Source organism: Rattus norvegicus, chromosome 9, assembly GCF_021556685.1.
Source record: "Rattus norvegicus strain SHRSP/BbbUtx chromosome 9, alternate assembly SHRSP_T2T, whole genome shotgun sequence".
NCBI classification, from domain to species: domain Eukaryota; kingdom Metazoa; phylum Chordata; class Mammalia; order Rodentia; family Muridae; genus Rattus; species Rattus norvegicus.
The window spans coordinates 83,349,383-83,365,793 of record NC_141542.1 but is presented as its reverse complement, the minus strand read 5'-3'; the positions used below and the strand labels follow the sequence as shown (position 1 = coordinate 83,365,793).

The window sequence follows — 16,411 nt, the reverse complement described above, 5'->3', positions numbered from 1 at the left end:
GCTACTCTATTTTATTGGATACTCTGAGAAGTTTACAAGTACTTCAGTAGCCTACTGAATCTTTTGGAATAACTGAAATATCTATTTCATATACAATGTTATGAAAAATAACTGAGAAGCCGAGATGAGGTCAAGGTTTGTCAGAGCAGTGGATCAAATGCTAAAAGCTTTATCCTATACAGGATCTGGAACTCTCGAGAGCTTTGACTGTGAGAGTGGCAGCTGAACAGGGTGAAACAGTAAGTATCAAATCTAATAAAAATGTATACATGTATTTAGAAACAGGTGTGTGTGTGTGTGTGTGTGCGTGCGTGCGTGCGTGCGTGCGTGCGTGCGTGCGTGCGTGTGTGTGTGTGTGTGTGTGTGTGTGTGTCCCTAGCCAGGGAAGACATGGAATTAGCTTTGTAGACCAGTCTTGCCTCAAACTCAAGAGATCCCTCTGCCTCTAGAGTGCTTGGATTAAAGGAGAGCGCTGCTGCCTGCACCACCCAGCCCAAACTTTCCAGACTTAAAGTAACATCTTGTATCATATAAGTAAGCAATCTTTTGTTGTAGAGAAGCAGGGTCTCCATCTGTTACCCCAGCTGGCATCTGGGATGTGCCATCTACCTGCTGCAGGGTCTCAAGGGCTAGGGCTCCATGACAGGCACATATTGGCATGCTTCCCTTCTCCCTGTGTTTTTGAGTTGCTGAAAATCAGTTTGGTAAATGATAGTAAGATCCATATTTTAGAAAAGAAAATTCAAGCAGGGCATAATAGAGTCATGATTTAAACAGTCTTCAAAAATTAGTCATTTATAATACAAAGAAATAATGTATAAGGTAGGAAAATTTAGGTAATATTAGGAAAATGATTCTGACAAAAATTACCTCTTTTGACTGTTACAGTGTGATGGTCTGGATTGAAGAGTGTACATATGTGTGTGTTTCCTAATATGCCTGATAGTATTTCTTTAAATAAGAGTTATATAAACAAGGAGCCATTCAGTAATGCAATGGTAACTAAATTATAAAAAGTAAACTATGTATTACAGTATATCACATAAATGAAAAGTTAAGTAAGCAGAGGTGACAGATGATAACACTACCAGGATATTAGATTGGTGTGCTTCTTGCTTCTTTCTGTACTTTTGATTTCAGCTCTAATTTGGTTATAGAACTCTAGAGGTGGGACATAAGACACATGGGCACATTTATCCTGAGTGATGGCCTCATGGTGGGAGCTCATCGAGTCAGTGGTAAAGGAGCCAAGGCAGACAGCAGGGGTGCAAACAGAAAACTAAAACTTACTCCTTCCCTTTGCAGTACAATCACTGTTTAAAGTTTACGTAGCCTTCAAAGCACCCAAGAAAAAAATATATATATTTTTAAAGACTTTATTCATTTTATATGAGTACCCTGTCACTCTCTTCAGATACACCAGAAGAGGGAATCAGATTGTGTTGCAGATGGTTGTGAGCCACCATGTGGTTGCTGGGAATTGAACTCAGGACCTCTGAAAGAGCAGTCAGTGCTCTTAACTGCTGAGCCATCTCTCCAGCCCCAAGAAAATATATTTTAAGTGCTACAGAATTTACAGACTGGAAGCTCAGATCAGACTAATCTGAGGGGGAATAACTGGGTTTCAGATATCTTGGGAGAAGGGACTTAGCAATGGCAAAGAGCACATCTGTGTGTCACAGCACATGTCTTGGCCCTGCCTTTTCAGCTACTCTGCAGGCTGGTGGAGTCTTCCTTGTACTTGAAGAGGACCTGGCAAGGTTCATGTCGTTATGGCTGCATATGAGCAGGAGGTGGGCATGGGTTGTTATCTCATCTAGACTGCAGTCTTGTTCACACTTGGACTGCAGTCTTAATTTTCACTGTCATTAACTTTTATGAGAATAAAATGGCACGGTAATTTCTTTTGAAATTAAGAGTTTACCATCAACTCCTGTTTTTAAACTAACCTTACATGTATAAACAAAATCTGGTTCTCAACTATAAACATCCAGCCCTCCGGACTTCAACTTCTCTAGCTCTCTATTATTCCAGAAGTAAAACGTGCCCCTATGTATGCTTGAGGGATCTGTACGATGAGTTTTTAAACCATCTAGGGCAGGGTTCTGCAGAAAAGAAATTTTTTTCCATGAAATTTTGATTTAGATTATTAATTTCCAGTGGAAGTTTTAAGAAATAGAACCAGATAGAAAACAATGTTTCTGATAGGCAATTTGGTGTCTGGGTCTTTAAAGGGAATATATTAGGGCAGTTTAGGAAAAAATTGTAGAAGTTTCAAGTTGGTTTGTACATTTTTTTTTTTTTAGTTCCCATCCACTTATCTGGTTATCTTGGTCAGCCTACTCAGTCCAATTTGCCTCTTTTGTCTAAAGCAAGTCGCCTGTCAGAAGCAAAGTCCTATAAAAGTTAAGCCACACAATAAAGGAATGGGCGTGACAGGGTTTATTGTTCATCCCTTCTGCTCTGCTTCTCAGTAGCTTCGGTCAGACTTTCTTTAGGATAACTCTGAGTGTATCTCAGATCCTAAATATCAGAGTGTGTATTCCATGTAATTCTCATTGCGACCACCTCTCTAGTTTTGGATTCTAATCATATGCCTAAAGAATTCTTGTGCGGAAAAGTAAGAAAGCCTGCTGACGAACTGTATAAATTGTGCCATTTCATAACATTTCCCTTCTAGTAAGTGCCAGACATCCTCTCCTCCAAAGAGAGCTTGCTGACACAAGGCCTTGCAGCATATAGCAGAGGTGGACGCTAGCAGAGGTGGACGCACTACTGACTGGTGGGATGCCTCGACATTAATGAAATTGGTTCAGAATCCACATCAATTTGTTCACGTTTCTTACTGAGTATGGCTGGCTTGGTGACTAACACCAAGGACCAGAAGGAAACAGCAACAGCAACAACAGACCAACAACAGCTGATTTAAGGTGCTCATCAAAATGCTGACATGATTAATTCCTCTAAGATGAGCTCACTTAACTCTGCCTCTGAACTTGTCCTCGAACCTAGCACAAACACTGAGTCTCCTCTCTTGGCACTGGATGTAGCACAGACTATGAGTTGGCTCAATAGCTCCAGTCATTGGAATCCTGAGCTTGCTAGAGAAGGCCACGTCCTTTGGAGAATTAATAAAAACAAACTCTGCTCCCGTCTCCTCTTGCCCACACTGAACGGTGGCTTAAGTTAGTGGAAGCAGAATCTGGACTCATCAGAAAGCTCTCAGCACAAAGCTCTCGAAATTTGAAGCCTGACTAATACTTTCTACCCTGAATTAGCCCCTGACCCTGCCTTCTGAAACTGAGGTTTTCCTTATACAGTTTTAAGCACTGAACAGTTAACTCTTCAAATGCATTGCTGCCCCTCCTAGGCTTGTTGAAATCTCTGCAGACACTATGAACAGTTCAGGAAAACCTTGCCCAGGCCCTTGTTTCTCAAGCTGCTTGGTCGTACAACTGCTAATTAAGGTTGGACTGTGTGGCGCTTCTACATTTACCAATAAGAGATGAATCTGTCCAAGCAAGGGTTCGCAAACACAAATGAATGTCATGAGTTATGGATCCAATTTAAAAAAAAATTAGACCTGATGATGGACTAAATTTCCCATTTTCGGTTGCAGAAGAAAATGTGAAATCCAAACAAGATGCAAAGAAAACAAAAGACCTCTCACAGGAACGGCCTCTCAACATTTCCTCATCTTTGAGATAAAGCAATAAACACAAGGATATTGTACTCACTCTAGAATGCAGCCCTGGGACTGCTTTCTCTTGACATGGGACAGAGACACTCTAGTGATGGACAAGAAGCATTGCCCCTAATGAGGATTAGTTGAGAGGTGTCAATCAACAGCACAAGATTAGGAATGTTTGACGTGGTTTATCTGAGTGTTAAAGGTGCAGTACCCATTTCTGAAGGCTGAAGCAAATAGTCTAGAAACAATGTTTCCATTGTATTTCTTCTCTTACTACTTAGCAAGAAAAGTTCCCGTCTCTCCTGGCAAGGTTTTAAGCCGTCTTTGCGCTAGAAGCAATATTCTTTATGTGTGCTTGAACAGGCTACAGTAGGGACAAGTCCAGCAGCATGTAGCAAAGAGAAGCGACCACACGAACTGCAGTGACATGGCTGTCCTCACAACATTGCTGCTTTCTCACCCTGAGGTATTAGCTAGAAAATATGACTTGGTTGAGTACAGGGGCTCCCTGACAGGGAGTTCTAAAAAGGCCCCCCAAAAGCAATTCTCAATGAATATCAGTGTGGACAGGAATGATTAGATGGGAGAAACTGAATGTTTGGTATAACAAACTTTGGGGGAGATGCTGGGTATTGGACCCAGAGTGTGGCACATGTTGTTAAACGTGCTTTACCACTGAACCCTTGGTACAGCAAACATTTCAGACATCCATTAGACCTGCCTCCTAGAGAATTCTGTTGTTGTTAATTGAGGTTTTTAGACTATTTGTGATCTCTGAACCTGTAAAGAAGGAGGGTTTGCTACACCTTTGACTTCCAGGCTCGTGAGTTCATGAACAACAAAGGGCAAGGGATGGAAAGAGATACTGAGACGGGCATTAGAAGACTGAGGAGACAGAGACGGAGGCGACAGGGCTAGTTTCCCAGCACAGACACCAATAGACAGGTAGCTTTGACACTGTACCTAGAGAGGCTGCCCTCGGCGGCCAGGCCCTGGGGGTCCTCGAGGACATTAGGTTCACTGCAGGAGGGGTAGGGAGATGAAGCATTTAGGGAAAGATATGCAAAAAGAAAAAACAAAAAGAGAAAAAAAACAGGAAAAGGGGGGCATGCAATTTTCTGTTTCCAAGAACTGAAAATATTAACAGAACAAGGAAGGAAAAGGAGACAGTCAACCATTTCACCTTGTGCTGGGTTTGTCAAGACATACGACTCAAGGCAAGGGGGAAGGAAAGACTTCGGATGGGTACGACTCTCAGAGGAGTGGTCTGTTTATTGGTCAAGAGTTAAAATGAGCTCCAAATGGACACATGAGCTCGGAAACGCATGGTTGAGTAGATCTGTAGAAGATGTATCTATGATTTCTTTGGTAGGCATTTGGCTAGGTGGTTATTATTTTTCACTTATCTTACAGACACAGATTCCACATTTTCTCGTACTCCCTACCATTACCACACAGAAACCACTTACCAGGAATGTCCACAACCAAAGTCTGGAAACTAATGCCATTAAGGAAAGCAAAGAAAGAGCCCAACTTCCCCTGCTAATTTGGCAATGAGAATGTCAGTAAACAAACTGAAGGTATCTTTAACAACTTACAAGGAACTCACATTTACCTCTCTATTCTCTATTCTCTAGTGACTGAATTGTAACTGTCACAGAAACCTGTCATTTGGGAAGCAAATGATAGTTTATCCACATATTTGGATGCAGCTGAACTGATATTTGTGAATGCAAGCTGGCTATATTTTATTGACTTTCAGACCTAGTACTGACCTAAGCAACCATAAGGCATTTAATATATATGTACTAAGTTGCACAGAATTAAGCATCTACAAAATTAAGGGGACTATTCCCAAAGAACTGACTGTAAAACTAGTCTGTGTCCCCAGGAAGAGAGTCACTATTTTGTTGTAATGGACAAAGACAGTGTTCCCTTCTCCAATTTTCCAAAATGTAATTCAATATCAAAATGATTTGTTGAAGTATCTTTGCCTTTTTGTTTTAACTTCTGGTATACATTTATACTAGATAAAATTTCTCCCTGAAAATAAATTGATCTCTTATTATGCACACAGAAAGAAATAGTAGTTTGACTTATTCTGAATAGCTCAAAACCTTTCTGATTAAGATTTCTATTCTAGTCTTATTCCTAATATGAACATGTGGGTAATTAACAACTAAGAATAATTTAATGATACCAACATTACCTGTTTATGTTACCTTTTGTTGGACACATTGTTCATAAAATCATTTCTGCTTAAAGGGGATTATCAAATGCTAGATTATGTGAGCTATTTAGTGAGTGGTTTGGGTATGATATAGTTACTACTGTATATAAACCATCTTTATTTGAACACAATCATATATCCCTATTAGTATTATAGTCTATGTGTGAATTATGCTACTATGAGTCTATGGGTCCTAAAAATAAACGACAGTGGTTGGGGATACAGGTCAGTATGCAAAGCTATGTGTTGAACCCCAACCTTACAAAATAACACTCTTAAAATCAGTCATCACCAATTATCTGAAATGAAAATATTAGTTGTTAAAATAGATGAACTTTTATGTTGATATTTTCTGTTATAATTTTATTTAAAATATATAAAATCAAATGATTATTTAAATATAAATTTAAGTTTTGATACATGCATTATTGTTTTCCTCAAGTATAAAATGTTTAAATGACTAAGAACCCCTGAATGGATTTTTAAAAATTATAGTCTTTTATAGCAGATAACATTAAAAGAAAAATGCTTTAAGTGGTTTCATCATTGACACAAGAGTTCCACTTCACATCATTTTAGCTTACATCAGCTCATAGCTGGGGAAACCGTGAGCTGTATGGCCTGCCCATGGTCCACACAGTGTGAGCAGTATATTTTCTGCTTGGCAAAGTATCCTTTCATGCAGTTGAACATGAAAGGTACTGCAAAAGGCTAAATCCCCAGATTATCTAATAAAATACTCTACTCTTGCCAAATACCCTTCCCTGATGATAAACCTAACATATAAGGATGCCATTGACCAGAATAAAGGGATCATATTTCTACTTATGAATGTCTCAGTGAAAGCCAATACTTGGACCTGAAGGAGCGGTCTTATTTCAAAGTCTGGCTAAGAAATCTACAACTATTACCCATGGGAACCTACTTGAAAATGCTTTGTTGTACAGCTTCTCTAGAAACATAACCCATGGTTCCTTCTCCTTATGCCTTTATAGGATAAAGTGAATGTATTTGCCCCCCCCCCCCACCAAGTGCAGACTATAAGAAAGTCATAGCCCTTTACCTTTGGCTGGGTAGCATGCCCACCTCAGCCTGAGGTGCAGACGTGCTGGAGACGTGGCTGGAGAACCGCCTCCTTCCAATGGTGCTCAGGAGACAAGCTTCCTGTTCACTTACCACACTGGGCATGCTGACAGAGTCATCTAAAAGTGGGGAAGAGATCAAGGGTTACCAAACCATGGCGCCTGTCAGATAACTCCATCAAAAGCTATACTTGGGTTCCTTCCCTATCTTGGCTACAACCTCAGGGCTGTCTCTAAGGTGAAAAAAATCATAGCCATCTTTGGGCATATAAATACTTACATGATAACTCTTCCTGTCTACACATTTCCTACCTCCTCACACTAGTGCGGCCTTCACAAAACATACTCAAACTTCTTATTTTTATCAAAATAAACCATGTACCTTCAAATTAAAGATTCTAGAAGAGCTGTGCTGTACATATGCATTTGAAGACTATTATAGGCATAGTTTAATTGGGAGTTTAGTTTTGAATGAGTCAATTACATTATGTTGACATTCAAAAACTTTTTGGTCCATTCAATGATTTCTGGTCTGTTATAGGAAAGAATATTTCAGATATTTTAGGAAAAATGTTTGAAAACTGAAACATCCTGAAATAAGTGCTTATTTTAATCTAAATTTTAAAATTCAAAGAGGCCATTTCCCCAATAGAAGCAGAAACTAATATGCCCAAATCCATATGAAAATTTGGTACAGATTTGGGTCAGGTTGACGTTATGCTAAATGATCTGGCATAGTTTGTTACTAAACCACAGAAATTTCAATAAACAAATTTTGTGGGTTTTTCAAATGTATGTTATCATATAAGGTCATCTGATGCTATTTAGAATATTCTAAATTACATTTCTAATATATTTTTCAAGTAAAATTATAAATATGAAAAGTGCTATAAATTTTAATTCTTTATACAATGACTTGAGCTGAGTCTTGACATACTCCATTTGTGGTGTGCTTGTGGTGGATATGGAAAGTATGCTAGAATGCACTGAACTATTTCTACCAAAGCCTTTCCTAGATTCTCGTTGTCACTTGAACTCGTGTCTTTTAACATCTGTATCATTTATTTGCTCATTAATCCTGTGTTTTCCCCTATTCGTCCTTTTAAGTGCTGTTTGTAAATGTCACCTTCTCTACAAGATTCCTTCTAATATCATAGAGGACAGAGAACAGGTTTCTCATGGTTTCTTGTCCTATACCTGATAGGCCTTAATACATGCTTCTGTGGTCGGAAAACCAGTTTCAGTTAAAATGGTTAATCTTGCTTTCATGAATTCGCCATATAAACTAATGCTCACCCACATCACAACCATTTATTGGTAATCTTAACTTCACTGAGATAACTGTGACATCTGAGAGAGGTACTAGCAAAAGTCTACATGCCTTCTGACCCCACCACCACTACTATATGAATATTGAGTCTCACCCAAGGACATCTCTGTTTAAATCTTCTCTACTTTTCTTTCATAACTCCTTCCTACTGTCTCGGCCAACCACTTATTCACAAAATTACCTGAACATAGAGTTAGTCTTAGGAATCATAGAGGTCATCATTTCCCATCATTAAAAAGGTCTTGGTAGATATTATTTCATGCACTAAAGAAAAGTAGACTATGCTTTAAGTTTCATACATGTATTAGAACTTACTTTTTAAACTGCTCATTTTTGCTATTTTAGCGTATAGTCAATGGTAGAGTACTTGCCAGTGTCTCGTAAGGATGAAATCCTGAGTTCAGTCCCCAGCACCACCAGTCCCTAGCACTATCAGATAAAACAAGATGGACTCTTCTAAATTGGAACGGCAGGGACTCAGTGTGCTGTGTCATGCATGACCATGCTTGTAATCTCAGCAGTCAGTGGTGGAGACAGGAGGATCAGATATTTAAGGTTGTCAACAATATTGGGGATGGAAGGCCAGCTTGGGTCTCATGATACTTTTGTCTCAAGTAAAACTAAAGAGAAAAAAATTTAAAAAGTAAGCTTCTTATCTTAGTCTCTTATACTGCACCAGTCTGGTTGCATGTCCATGAGCAGTCACCAGGTGTCTATTTATAAGATGTTTATAATATGAATACTACTTCACACAACTAGCCCCAAAATTAAATCTGCAGACATTAATAAAAAGTGTTTTGACAAAGCATGTATTTCTTTTTCCATCTATGCCTCACTGTAGGGAAACATTAAAATACTCTTGTTCATCTTTGTTAGTTAAAATTCTAAGCTCAGCTTCCATTCCTACTTCAGTACAGAGAGGGGCCTTTTGTGGGTTCTGTTTGGTGTAGAGGAACTCTTGGATATCATTCTCAACTTTAAAGGTTCAGCTGTTCAATAAGCATCATGTAAGAGCATCTAAAAACACAAGTGGAAAATAGTCAATGTGGTTTAAGAAGCCGCTGATATGATGGAGACATTTAATGGAAATTCACCAGGAATTCCTTTGCCTTTAAACCCTACCTTGATTAAGCACACATGTGTAGTCTTTATAGATCTGCTGTCTTTTTGCAACAGTAAATTTTTAGCACACAGCTAAGAAATTCCCGGGATAAATGCATTGCAGGAGAGTCTCTAAGCGCAAATGTAAGTTGTTTTCCCCCAGGCACCCTCTTAATTCCATCCAGGCTGCTAGAGACAGCTGGTGTTTTCTGAATACCACATGCACACTCTAACCACTATTCTTTGACAAATGGAACCTTGTGAGAGCTGGCCATTCCTCTAGCCAGGCTGCCCAGGAGAGTTTAAATGAGATTTCTAAGGAAAGGTCAGATACATACTTTCCCCCTGAATGTCCAAGGATATCAACTTCATTTTAAAGCCCCTTTAAAAAAGGACTGAGAGGAGGGGCAATCCCAGAAATGGCTTTGCAGACATCTTTCCTAGGCCTTTGCTAGCATGGCCAGGCAGGCCCAGTTGCTCGTTGTTCTGTGCTGTGACCTACTTTCCTCATCCTCCTCGTCCGTCCGACTGAGGGTGTCTTGTGAAGCCTGTTGGGACGGTTCGCTGTCCTGCTCCCAGACAGTGCCTGTGCCTGTGTTGGAGCGAGACATGGTGGCCAGGCTCAGGCGGTAGGCAGAGGTGGATGTGCCTACAGTGCTGATGGATGTCTTTCCTTGGTAGGCTGAGGGTTGAGAGATCAAAGAAAATGTGGGTTAAGGTCCTGATAAACAACTGTTTGCTTTGAAGTTCTCTTTGAATATATCTATATCTATATCTATATATCTATATAAAAAACAAAAAAAATCAGTACTGGTGTATTCTATGTGAATAGCTTCCTTCTGAAGGCCTGAAATCTTTATCAAACAAAAGGAAAGTCTTCTGCAGTTTTTTTTCTTTGTATATTTATTTCTGCTTGCTTAAGCTAATAGGATACCCACCAGTTTTGACTTGAAATGGGGATTTCAACACCTTGATTTCACTGTGACATGTGCATTGCCCCCATCAGTATATTGGAATAATAAGGAAATGGGGGTATTGTTATGAACCAAAAATCAAAATCAGGGCACACAGCCAAGTCATTCAGTCTCCATTTCTGCAAACAACAGCATTAGAAAGCATTAGAAAGCCTTGTGACTGACAATCTCACCAGAGTCGGTGGAATATCTGAATGGTAGTGTGTGAATATCACCAATGTTGCACTTTTAAGTGTTTGTGGTTTGAACATATTGTAAACAACAGTAAACACTTTAGAAAGCAAAACTTCTCATACTTTTACTTATGGGTGATGACTGCCCTCTAATGGTAAACAGTGATTTAATTTCCTCACTGTTCATGGAACTGCAGAGTAGCAACACAGACTCTAGCTGGGGTGGGGGTTGGGTGGGGGTTTGAAATGCTTTCCACTTGTGAACTCCACTTAGCTCCTCCCCATTCTAATTTGTGAAACATTAAGAATCCAGAACACTAATCTCGTGTAAAGTCACCTACCAGCTTCGTTTCTCTGTATATAATCTATTTAACCCTCTGTGTCAAGTTCCTTCCTTTCAAATTGGGGTTTGAATGACACATATTGCAGACATTTGTGTGGATTAAAGGAATTAACACCTGTGAAATTATAACAGATGCTTGATAAAGTGAATTTTTCTATCAAAAAGGGAACAAAAGAATGTAAGAACATTTTCCTCTTATTAAATATTTAAGAGCTTAACCACTAATATATATATATATATATATATATATATATATATATATATATATATATAAATATTCAGGAAAAGAATGTAGCTAAATTCCCAAGACAGCCATTTGATATTTGTTTTATTGTTAGACCTGAAAAGCATGATCAAATCTACTGAAGTATTAACATAGTTCAGATATACATGGTTCCCCCAAAGAGCAGTGAGCTAGGCCGAGGATTCTGTAGATTGTGGAGCCCATCCGTCAGGTTCAAAGGACACCGTGCGCATTTACCTGATCCACTGTGGACTGCCTCTTTCAGAATTTTCAGTTCACTGTTGAACTCCGCAATGAGCGAGCTCTTGCACAAAGGGCGGGGAATGAAGCGCCGTTCCAGCTGGTCGGAGATGTGTTGTCGGGCAGAAAGCTCTTCATGATTTTCTGCTGGCTGGGCCAGTAACTAAAAGGAAAGTATTGCATGCTCAGGACCCCATTTCCCCATGTATGATGCCTACTGACCTAATAGATACAGGAAGAACAGAAGGCAATGAGTAGAAAGGGGCATTGCTCACACAATCCAATTGTTTAGGGTCTCTACCCCTAAGAAATCGGGGCATAAGAAGAATAAAAGGGTAGATAAATAATGGAAGGAAAAAGAAACCTTAACTCTCCCATTTCCCCCATGTTTCTTTAATAGTAGATTTCAAATAATGCTACTGTCATGGGAACACATTCTCCAGAATATTCCATAGGGCCATTTTTTTTCTCCTTTTTCGAAAGGGACAGGGGTGATGAATGGGCTGGAAATATGTTTGGCAGACTTTACTAGGTGAGAAGGTGTTTTGGATGTTAAATACCTCTGGAGACTTGTTTGAGGCTGTTTCCTCACTAAACATGGAGTTAACAGCCCCCGCTAACTGATCGCAGCGACGTGTATGTGTCCTGTGTATTCCACACACCCACCCACGCACCCACGCACCTGCGCACCCACCCAGCCAGCACTCCTGCCTTAATGGAAAACTGCATGTTCTTGCGGGAACAGCGCTCCACACCTTGCATTGGATGAAAGGGCGCAAGAGAACGAAGATGGGTATCCGGGTGCGCACGATGAAGTCCAGGAAGTCCCACAGGGCCAGGCCACCCACTTTCCTCAGAGCCATCTCCTTCACCTGCAGGCTCAGCCAGTACCACTGACTTCCCAGCTGCCTCTCGAAGCAGACGAGAATAACCTTGAGAGCTTCATAGCAAGGAAAGAGAAGAGAAGCCTGAGGGTCTGTGCCTTAGAGGGACACTGTCCACAGCCACTGCTCTGGGACATGGGAAAATCTGCTAATCTGTTATACTCTAGGCTTCTAGAAACTTAACATACATGCCTGAGCATACAGGCAAAGGTATGTAGACATGGATTAGAACACAATTTTGTTAAGTGCACTGAAAATTTCCATTTTGGAAAAAAACTGGGATAAGATGGATTGTCTACTGAACTAAAAGGGCATTAGAGGTATGTGCATTACTAATGCTCTATGTATGCCCCATAGGCTTTGCCCCGGTGGTTCAACGGAATCCTCAGCATATTGCTTATAACTCCAACCCCAGCTAAAACAATTGAAAAAAAAAAAAACAGGTAAACTGGTTTGACCAAGGAAGAAAATAATACCAATACCTTCGTTTAAAAGTTGAATGGGAAGTTGAATGGAATGAGAAATTTTTGTAAGTTTTTTTTATTCCTCGTCTCATATAATAAGCTCCCCTCCCCTATTGACTTCTGTTTCTGTGTTCCCTAACATCACATGTGTTTCTCTCCTGGGCCTGAAGTTTGTTTGAGCCTGACTTCTTTTGCCTTTGCTTATACTGAACTTCAGCGCACACTTCTGGGCAGGCTTTGTGTACACACACACACACCCCCAACCCTGCCACAGGGAATGCTAACTTCTTACAACACTCTAGACTCCAGGGACCTGTTTATTAGTGACTTTGTGCTTGGCTCATACTCTCCCACCAACATTCACTGTGGTGAGCTGAAAATATGCCAGAAAATATGCCAGGTGAGATGGTCTCGTTTGTGGTTTCCAATTGTCAGTGTTCCTTATGCTTGCTGCCAATCCAAGTGTGGTCTTTCCCACCGGTCTACTTCTTTCAGGGGCAATGAGTAGCTCTCTATTACTCCACAGGAAGGTGAGCCTTAAAGGCAGGAATGGGGCAATGGGTAAGTAGGAATGGAAGTGGGGAGAGGAATTAGAAGCTTGTAGGAAGAGAGAACTATCCTCATATAATTAAAAATCAAGACAGAAATGTAAAGACATTGCCAGGGAAGAAAGAGAAAGCTGGCTGAGGAAATACCATCCCAAAACATCACCATGTCCTACATCTCAGGATGTCAACCCCAAGGGCTTTAAGTACATAGTTGACAGACCAATGAGAACGACAGTATATACTACCTCCTAGCAGTTGCTAAATTTCAGTGATTCTGAACCAGCCATCTCCTGTAACCAGGCAAGACTTCCAGTGGAGGAATTGGGACACCAGCCAAGTCACAAAACCTTTGACCTATAATTTGTCCTGCCTACAAGATTTGCTGGGGTAAAGGTGGCACAGAAATTGTGGGAGTGGCCAACCAAGCACTGGTCAACTTGAGATCCATGCCATGAGCAGGAGCCTACTCCTGATAACTACCTGGATGGCCAGAAGCCAGAGGTTGGCTGCCCAGAGACCTAGGATAGAACCAAACATGACTGGCAAAACAAAACAAAAGTCAATGGATTCCTAATGATATTCTGCTATATTCACAGATTGATGACTAGCCGAACTGTCATCAGAGAGGATGACAACTGATGGAAACAGATGCAGAGACCCACAGCCCAACATTAGGCAAAGCTCAGGGAGTCCTGCTGAAGAAGGACTTCAGAAGCCAGAGGGGTCAAGGACACCACAAGAAAACCCATGGAATCGACCAACCTGATCCCACAGGGGCCCACAGAGACTGAACCTCAAACCAGGGAGCCTGCATGGGACTGAGTAAGGCTCTTGGCACATATGTTTACAGTGTTCAGTTTGATCTTCATGCAGGACTCCTAACGATGGGAGCAGGTGCTGTCTTTTACTCTGTTGCTTGTCTTTGGGGCCCTTTCCCCCTACCAGGTTGCTTTGTTTAGCCTTAATAGAAGAGGAGGTCCCTAGTCTTCCTGCAACTTGGCAAGCCATGGCCAGTTGATTAGTTGATATCCACTGAGTCTGGTCCTTTTCTGAAGAGAAACAGAAGAGGAGTGGATGGGGGCGAGTAAGACGGGAGGGTGTGGGAGAGGGACTGGAGGGAGAGGGGGGAGGGTAAGCTGTGGTCTGCAGTTGGGATGCCAAATAAAATTAAAATTCAAAAAACAATTAAAAAGAAAATACTCTTTGCCTTTTGACATGTATTTACTGAAGTAAAAGGGCCATGCAAGAGAGTTTCTTGCTCAAGTAGCTTACGTACCTTCTGAGCCAAGATGCGTCTTAGTAAATACATCCTTGGGGAGAGAAAAAGAGGAAGCAGGGGAGAAAAGACCTACCCAAATAAGCTGCCTGGCTGGTGGATTCAGCCAGCCCTTCCTTGCGTAAGTCTTTGCCTGCGTCCCCGGGGGTAGAGCAGTGAGCGGGAGAGCTCTCCAGCATGAAGTTCTTGCTCCTGGACGTGCTGATGATCCGAGGGGGCAGGAGCACATTAATGACAGTCTGCAGCAGAAGCTGTACCTCAGGCTGCTCCAGCCACGGGCTATCTGAAGTGCATTTCGGGAGAGGAAGGGGGAAAAGTAACAATCACAAGGCAGACCTTCCATGTTAGACACTGACCAATGCAACTTCTTCCAGTTCAAAACCAGAACACCTAGGAGTGTGGGTATTTCCTACCACGTATGCTGTCTTCCACATACAGCACAGCATTATCAGCACCTGAGGGTCACCATAGCTGGCATCCAAGCACTTGTATTGCTAGCCAGATCCCCTGCTTAAAGTTCTTTCTCTTTTCTATTGGCAAGTACTTAGAGTGATCGTGCTTACATTTGAGATAGGTTTTTCCTAGAAGAAAGGCCCCCTTAAGAAGGAAAAGTAAAGAGAACGTATTGATAGCTGGCAGCTACAGGATCTCTGCTAACCACAGTGTCCAGGCACCCATCCCTTCTCAGTGCATTGTACTTGAACCAATTAACATCTGCTTAACATAAGCGAAACAATGTCCTTCTTCTCTCTACTGTATTAAAATCATTTTAAATAGGAACTATTTTTTCTTTTCTAAAAGAAATTCTTGTCCCGGGTCAGCTAAACCAAATAAAACTATTTCCCAAACCAATGCCCACTTAAACCACTTAGATCCAATTCAACTGATGGCTTTCCTGGGGAAAAGAAAGGATAGAAGAAACAACACGCTGGTAGTTAGAGAACATGACAACAACGATACGTTTCCTTTAGTTAAGTTAGTCAGACCTTTGCTTCCAGATCCTACTGTGAGCACAAATGGGATGAGCAGATTTAAAAGCATCCCCTCCCTTCGCTCTTGATTGGTGAATGGGGAGATCACATGGCTTAAAGGAAAATCTTCTTTTAAAGCCTGTGCAGCAATAATAGAAAAAGAAAAGATTAATTGACCACTGTGTCCACCGGGTGCACTTGTTTCTACAGAGTGTCGGCAAAGGTGCCTCCCCGCTGGCTGCGCCTGCAAACTATGAGTTCACGTGTCGTCTTTGTGCCACATGGCATCTGACCCACACAGATGCTTTACCATTGGCTTCGCATAACAGAGCTACATTCCTAAAGAGACAGTAATGGCTTAAACGGTAGGTGGAGAAGTTTAATTCCCCTCAACTAATTTTGCTCTATGTGTTAACCAAGGAAAATGCCAAGTTGTCATTTTCTCCACTTGGGGGTTATTTAAAAATTCTTTAGTACACGCCTGGGCCTTCTTCAAGCCCAGGAGCAATAAAAAGAAGAAATATGTGATCTTTAGAAATAGGTTATTAAGGTAAAGGTTAGGATGTTGTCTTTTCCCTTCTGCACAGTAGCCACCATTCTTCACATTCTTTGAACACCTACCCATTTACTAGATGGTAAGAAGCCATGAATGCCAGATCAGTATGATTATAATGATAATTGTAATTATCATTATAAATTACCCATCGATAGCCAGTGTATTCTTTCCATTGATCACAGAGCTTTGAAACTGGGTGACACAGAGAAACGGTCAGGGGAGTCGGGAATTTGTACCTTTGTTGTTAAAGTAGTATGGTGGTGTGGTGTGTATGTGCGCATGTGCACTTAAAATAATATTCAAC

General features: G+C 41.0%; 1 protein-coding gene and 1 long non-coding RNA gene across 14 annotated transcripts in view; one reads left to right on the top strand and one right to left on the bottom strand.

Annotated features, from left to right (window-relative positions):
* The window catches only part of Unc80 (unc-80 subunit of NALCN channel complex), a 179,283-nt gene that overhangs the window by 9,082 nt on the left and 153,790 nt on the right, over positions 1-16,411 (bottom strand). For 10 of the 13 annotated variants that reach the window (XM_087569006.1, XM_087569012.1, XM_087569007.1 and 7 more), the window contains 7 exons: positions 15,567-15,690; positions 14,657-14,863; positions 12,164-12,348; positions 11,406-11,571; positions 9,937-10,116; positions 6,985-7,123; positions 4,655-4,711 (listed from right to left, as the gene is read on the bottom strand). In XM_087569006.1, coding sequence (XP_087425132.1) covers positions 4,655-4,711; positions 6,985-7,123; positions 9,937-10,116; positions 11,406-11,571; positions 12,164-12,348; positions 14,657-14,863; positions 15,567-15,690 — 1,058 coding nt within the window. The remainder of the gene's footprint in view (positions 1-4,654; positions 4,712-6,984; positions 7,124-9,936; positions 10,117-11,405; positions 11,572-12,163; positions 12,349-14,656; positions 14,864-15,566; positions 15,691-16,411) is intronic. The other 3 variants (XM_087569011.1, XM_087569013.1, XM_087569019.1) reach the window with 1 other exon arrangement.
* Positions 13,714-14,506, top strand: LOC148003767 (uncharacterized). The gene is made up of 2 exons (XR_015629612.1): positions 13,714-13,805; positions 13,901-14,506. It is a non-coding gene; the product is annotated as an uncharacterized LOC148003767 (long non-coding RNA).